Source organism: Chiloscyllium plagiosum, chromosome 6, assembly GCF_004010195.1.
Source record: "Chiloscyllium plagiosum isolate BGI_BamShark_2017 chromosome 6, ASM401019v2, whole genome shotgun sequence".
Lineage (NCBI taxonomy): Eukaryota > Metazoa > Chordata > Chondrichthyes > Orectolobiformes > Hemiscylliidae > Chiloscyllium > Chiloscyllium plagiosum.
The window spans coordinates 117,857,269-117,863,208 of record NC_057715.1 but is presented as its reverse complement, the minus strand read 5'-3'; the positions used below and the strand labels follow the sequence as shown (position 1 = coordinate 117,863,208).

At 44.4% G+C, this 5,940-nt stretch overlaps 1 protein-coding gene across 1 annotated transcript in view; it reads left to right on the top strand.

Moving 5' to 3' along the window:
- Positions 1 to 5,940, top strand: part of slc6a7 (solute carrier family 6 member 7) — a 66,295-nt gene that overhangs the window by 42,641 nt on the left and 17,714 nt on the right. The window contains exons 5-7 of the mRNA XM_043692730.1: positions 2,104 to 2,153; positions 3,300 to 3,438; positions 5,070 to 5,204. Coding sequence (XP_043548665.1) covers positions 2,104 to 2,153; positions 3,300 to 3,438; positions 5,070 to 5,204 — 324 coding nt within the window. The remainder of the gene's footprint in view (positions 1 to 2,103; positions 2,154 to 3,299; positions 3,439 to 5,069; positions 5,205 to 5,940) is intronic.

Below are 5,940 nucleotides of genomic sequence, written 5' to 3'. Positions count from 1 at the left end.
ACGAATGAAACCTAACACACTGTATGCCTTCTTAACAGCACTATCCATCTGGGTGGCAACTTTCAGGGATCTATGTACATGGACACCAAGATCCCTCTGCACATCCACACTACCAAGAATCTTTCCATTGACCCAGTACTCTGCCTTCCTGTTATTCTTCCCAAAGTGCATCACCTCACATTTAGCTGTGTCCAGATGAGAGTGGTGCTGGAAAAGCACAGCAGGTCAGGCAGCATCCGAGGAGCAGGAAAATCAATGTTTCAGGCAAAAGCCCTTCATCAGGCTTCACATTTATCTGCATTGAATTCCATTTGCCACCTCTCAGCCCAATTCTGCAGTTTATCCACGTCCCCCTGAACCTGTAACATTCTTCCACACTGTCTACCACTCCACCGACTTTAGTGTCATCTGCAAACTTACTAACCTATCCACCTCTGCCTGCGTCCAAGTCATTTATCAAAATGACAAATAGCAGTGGTCCCAAAACAGATCCGTGTGGCACACCACTAGTAACCAGACTCCAGGCTGAATATTTTCCATCAACCACCACTTGCTGCCTTCTTACAGAAAGCCAGTTTCTAATCCAAACTGCTAAATCACCCTCAATCCCATGCTCTGCATTTTCTCCAAAAGCCTACCATGTGGCACTTCATCAAGACTTTACTGAAGTCCATGTACACCAGGTCAACTGCCCTACCCTCATCTACATACTTGGTCACCTTCTCAAAAAACTCAATGAGGTTTGTGAGACATGACCTGTCCTTGATGAAACCATATTGTCTGACTCCAATTAAATTGTTGCTTGCTAGATGATTATAAATTCTATCTCTTATAATCCTTTCCAAAGTGTTTCCTACAACAAAGTTGTAAGGCTGGGCCATAATTCCCTGGGTCTTCTCTACTGCCCTTCTTGAACAAGGGCACACTTAGACACTCGTTTCATGTACAAGTCCCTCCAGATTCCTTTGTGTTACAGCTTTCTTTAATTTTTTTCTATTTAAATAATAGTCTGTTATTTTGTTCTTTGTATTTTGAACAACTTCACATTTTCCCAGGTGATACTTCTTTGCCAACTTCTTGCCCACGAACTCAATCTATCAATCTCTCTTTATAAACTATTTGTATCCCACTCACAACCTGCCTTCCCACCTACATTTTGTGTTGTTTGTAAACCTGGCTACAGTACATTCCCTCCCTCCCTCCAAGTCATTAATATTGTTAACAGTTGCAGCCCCAGCACCGATCCCTGTGGGTTGGTCTTGGGTCACCAACCTGGAAAAACCCTTATTCCCTTTTGCTGTTTCCTGCCCATGAGCCAGTTCCCTATCCATGCCAATATACAACCTCCAACATCATGGGCTCTTGACTGATGCGTAACCTGCTGTGAGGTACCTTGTTGAACAACTTTTGGTGTCTAGATCCAACACATTCGCTGGTTCCCCTCCATCCACTCTGGTTACAAATTCCTCGAAAAACTAATACATTAGTCAGGCACAATTTCCCAGATGCGTCTGGACAGATGCAGGAGTAGGTGGGGAGCAGAGGGATACAGATGCTTAGGAATTGGGCGTTTAGACAGTAGATTTGGATCAGCTCAGGCTTGGAGGGCCGAAGGGCCTGTTCCTGGGCTGTACATTTTCTTTGTTCTTTGGAACACGAATGGGGGCAGAAGTTAGATAATTTAGTGAAGCCATGCTGACTCTGTTTGATGAGGTTATCGTTTTCCAATTGTGCTGCCATTACCTCCTTAATAATTGATTCAAGTGTCGAAGGGCTATAAGGATAGAATGGAAAGTTACATTGAGATAGCAGACCAGCCGTTATCTAATCAAATGATGGGGCAAGTTCAGTGGGCTGAGTGGCCTCCTTCCATCAGAGTCCTTAAGTTAGTTTTCATTAATTAGTGGGAAAACTAAATCGAGGAATTTTAACGAGTAAAAGAGAAGAAACGAGATAGATGTGTGATTCAATTACCATAAATGTTAAAGTAATGTGTTCCTTCACTGTCACTGGGGCCTTCAGTAATGAATCTGTAGCTGCTGACAGTGTTGGTGCCCTTTGACTCACAGACTGACAGGAACTGCTCTCTCTCATTCTCTGCAGAATTTAACAGCCAACCTAACTCAGCAAAGTGCAAGTGAAGTCTTCTGGAAGTAAGTTACCTCTTTTCTTCTCTACTATTCTATTTTTGTCACTAATTAGACAAATGGAAGGTCAGACAGACTTGCACAGCACCTTAGCACATCTCTTAAATATCTCAGATGTGTAACAATTACAGTGAACCCTCAGCAGAGTATTTAACGTCACAGGTTCCTGCTGGTGTTTAGCTACATGACAGCCTCGTTAGTAAGTGCACAGGATGTTGAACCAGTGACAACTGGGCACGTTAATAAACAAACAACAAGGAGGATGCTGGAGATCTGATATAAGAAACAGACGTTGCTGCAGAAATGGAGCAGTATCTGAGTTGCTTAGCATCTGAAAAAAAAAGAGTTAATGTTTTGAGTCCAGCAGGATTTTTGTTTCTAACTGGAGAGCTTTCTAGGATCAGTATAGCTGTGTATGACCTTGGTTTATAATTCACTGTGCGATAATGCTGCTCCTTTAACAAGGTTATGTTGTCCTTGGGTTTTTTTTCAGAGATGTCGTAAAAGACACAGACTCCAAAAAGTCTAAATTGAACGGTTTTAGGGCTAGTTTGATTATAGCTAACAGATACTGCCTCAGGCGACAAGCTTTCAAGTTTAAAAAAAACACTTGTACAATGAAATGGGAGTGGCCGGCTCTCCCAGCTCAGCTTTTCTCTGGTTTGGTTTGGTTTTTAGCAGTAGTGTGGAAAAAGCTGCTGGACCCAAAGAAGCAGGTCTAGGCTGGTACTCTCTGACTTCTCTCCTGTAAAACGTTGGGTTTATTTTTCCTTTTGTGCCAAGGAGTGTGTAAGAGGATTGTTGCAAGTATTGGGAACAGCAGCATTGAGTCAGGATAATCCGTTGGGTTTTCGAAGAGGTTTAAGTTATTCTGTTTTCTGTTGTGTGTGTTTCATTCAGTAATTTTGTAAATAAATTCTGTTTTGTTCAAAATTAAGTGGTTTAACCAGCTGATCCTCTCCTAGAATATCTACTTTACACCGGCTTAAAACAACTATCAGAGTTAGGGTCTGGGCTGCCTTATTGAAATGTTTTGAGGGTCACTGGCCTGGTCCATGATACCTGTAAATGTTCTGTTTCCACCCCTCTGCTGTTGGGTGTTCTGAGTGCCACATCGCAGCTATCTGATGCAGTGGGTTCCTTGTTTTGCAGTGAGCGTACCCTGGGATTGTCGAGGAGTTCAGGGCTACATGACCCAGGCCCTGTCCGATGGGAACTGGCCATTTGCCTGCTCGCTGCCTGGGTCATTATCTTCTTGTGCTGTCTGAAAGGGATTCGCAGCTCAGGCAAGGTGAGCTGATCACAGAGAACCTCCACCATCACTTATCACTGAACTACATTAACCCAAACTATATTAACCCACGATATTAACACTCCATCAGCATCTGTCCCTCTACTGCATTGCCCCTCGATCAACACCAGTTCATCCCCCATTAGCCATTAACCCTTTCTTTAAAGACCAGTCACCTCATATGATAATGTTCCCATCAAAACCCAGTTGCCGCATGTATTAACGCTCCAATCAACACTCCTCTATCTCTTTAAAGTGATTTATTAAGCAATGTAGATGTACAAAAGAGACCTTACGCACCAATCAATAAGGATGAAGCAAGTAAATAGGAATATAAATGGTGTGTTGGCCTTCATTGCAAGGGGATCTGAGTTCAGAAGTCTAAATGTCTTACTGCAGTTAAACAGGGCCTTGGTGAGACCACACCTGCAGTATTGAATACAGCTTTGGTCTCCCTACTGAGGAAAGGATAGACTTGTCATGGAGGGAGTGCAGGGAGTTCACTCGGAGGACTGTCCTGTGACAGGTTGGTTCGCCTGGGTCTGTAATCACTAGAGTTCAACAGGATGAGAGTGAGTGGACATGTAACATTCTAACAGGGCTGGACAGACGGGATGCAGGGATAGTGTTTCCCCTGAGTGGGGAGTCTCGACCCAGGGGACACAGTCTCAGAGTGCTGGGTAGATCATTTAGGACTGAGATGAGGAAATATTTCTTCTCTCAGTGGAGAGTGAACCTCTGGTACCCTCTACCACAGAAGGCTGTAGAGATCAAGTCACTGAATATATTCAAGAAAGAGATAAATTAAGTTTGAGGTTTTAAAGGCATCAAGGTGTATTGGAGAAAGTGGGAATTTGGCCTTGTGTTTGAGGATCAGCTGTGATCATAATAAATGGTGGAGCAGGTTTGAACACTGTCCACTGTCCAGCCTACCCCTGCTCCTCGTTTCTGTATTTCTCCAGGGTATTAACATCCATCTGTACCCAGTAACCTATCAATGTCCTTCCCTTGTGTATTCCTAGACACTGTACTGCTGTCAGATGCTGTTTCAGTTAAACCACCTCCACACCAACCTCACAACCCCATCAATGCTGCATCAGTGATTGTGGTAGTTTCCTGCCAGTGGGAGTTGGATTATGTGTGGGACCAAGCTCATTGGGAACTGGTTTGAGTTTGTTTTCAACTGGATCCACACAGATCTCCACTGATCTCAGAATAACAAGACGTGCATTCCATCACCCTCAGCCAACTTGGATCCTGCTGTTACTGACTGAAAGGCCCACCCAGTATCTGCAGCCTGTCTGAAGAACTGAGTTAAGGATTTGAAAAGTGTGGTGCTGGAAAAGCACAGCAGGTCAGGCAACATCCAAGGAGCAGGAGAATCGACGTTTCAATATGAAGGGCATATGCATGAAATGTTGATTCTCCTGCTCCTCAGATGCTGCCTGACCGGCTGTGCTTTTCCAGCAACACACTTTCCGACTCTGATCTCCAGCACCTGCAGTGCTTACTTTCTCCTGGATTAATAAGGAGCCAGACTCCCTCAAACATTTTCAGTACCATGACTGTGCAGGCTCTGCTCCACAATGTTTGTTTGCCCTGATGTGCTGCCATCTCTCTGTGTCTTTCAGATTGTTTATGTGACTGCTACATTCCCCTACCTGGTCCTGATTGTGCTGATAATCCGCGGTGCCACCCTCAAAGGTTCCCTCCAGGGTGTCAAATTCTACCTCAGCACGGATTGGAAGCGTCTGGGGAGTGCTCAGGTACAAAGTAGATCTCAAACTCAAACAACCTTCCTCCTCCTCAACTCTCTCTCCCGCTTTCTCTCTCTCTCTCTCTCTCTCTCTCTCTCTCTCTCTCTCTCTCTCTCTCACTTTCNCTCTCTCTCTCTCTCTCTCTCTCTCTCTCTCTCTCTCTCTCTCTCTCACTTTCTCTCTTCTGATTGTCTGTACCTGGACTGAGCAGGAATTTTCTCATTCCCTCCTGTCTACCTCTGCTCCTGAAAATAACTGACTTACTAAAAACAAACTTACTATGGTAATCCTCAATGTCTCCTCACAACAACAACAATTTTAATTTGTATAGTACCTTTAACATAGTAAAACTATCCCACTGTGGATTGACATCAGGGCATCAACCACATGAGGAACATAAACAGAAATGATCTCAGGGCCAGGAGTAGAACATTCAGCCCCAGAACCTGCTCCACCAATTAATAGTCATGTGTTGCAGACGTTTTGTCCCCTGTCTAGGTGACATCCTCGGTGCTTGGGAGCCTCCTGTGAAGCGCTTCTGTGATCTTTCCTCCAGCATTTGTAGTGATTTGTATCTGCCGCTTCCGGTTGTCAGTTCCAGCTGTCCGTTGCAGTGGCCGGTATATTGGGTCCAGGTCGATGTGCTTATTGATTGAATCTGTGGATGAGTGCCATGCCTCGAGGAATTCCCTGGCTGTTCTCTGTTTGGCTTGTCCTATAATAGTAATGTTGTCCCAGTCGAATT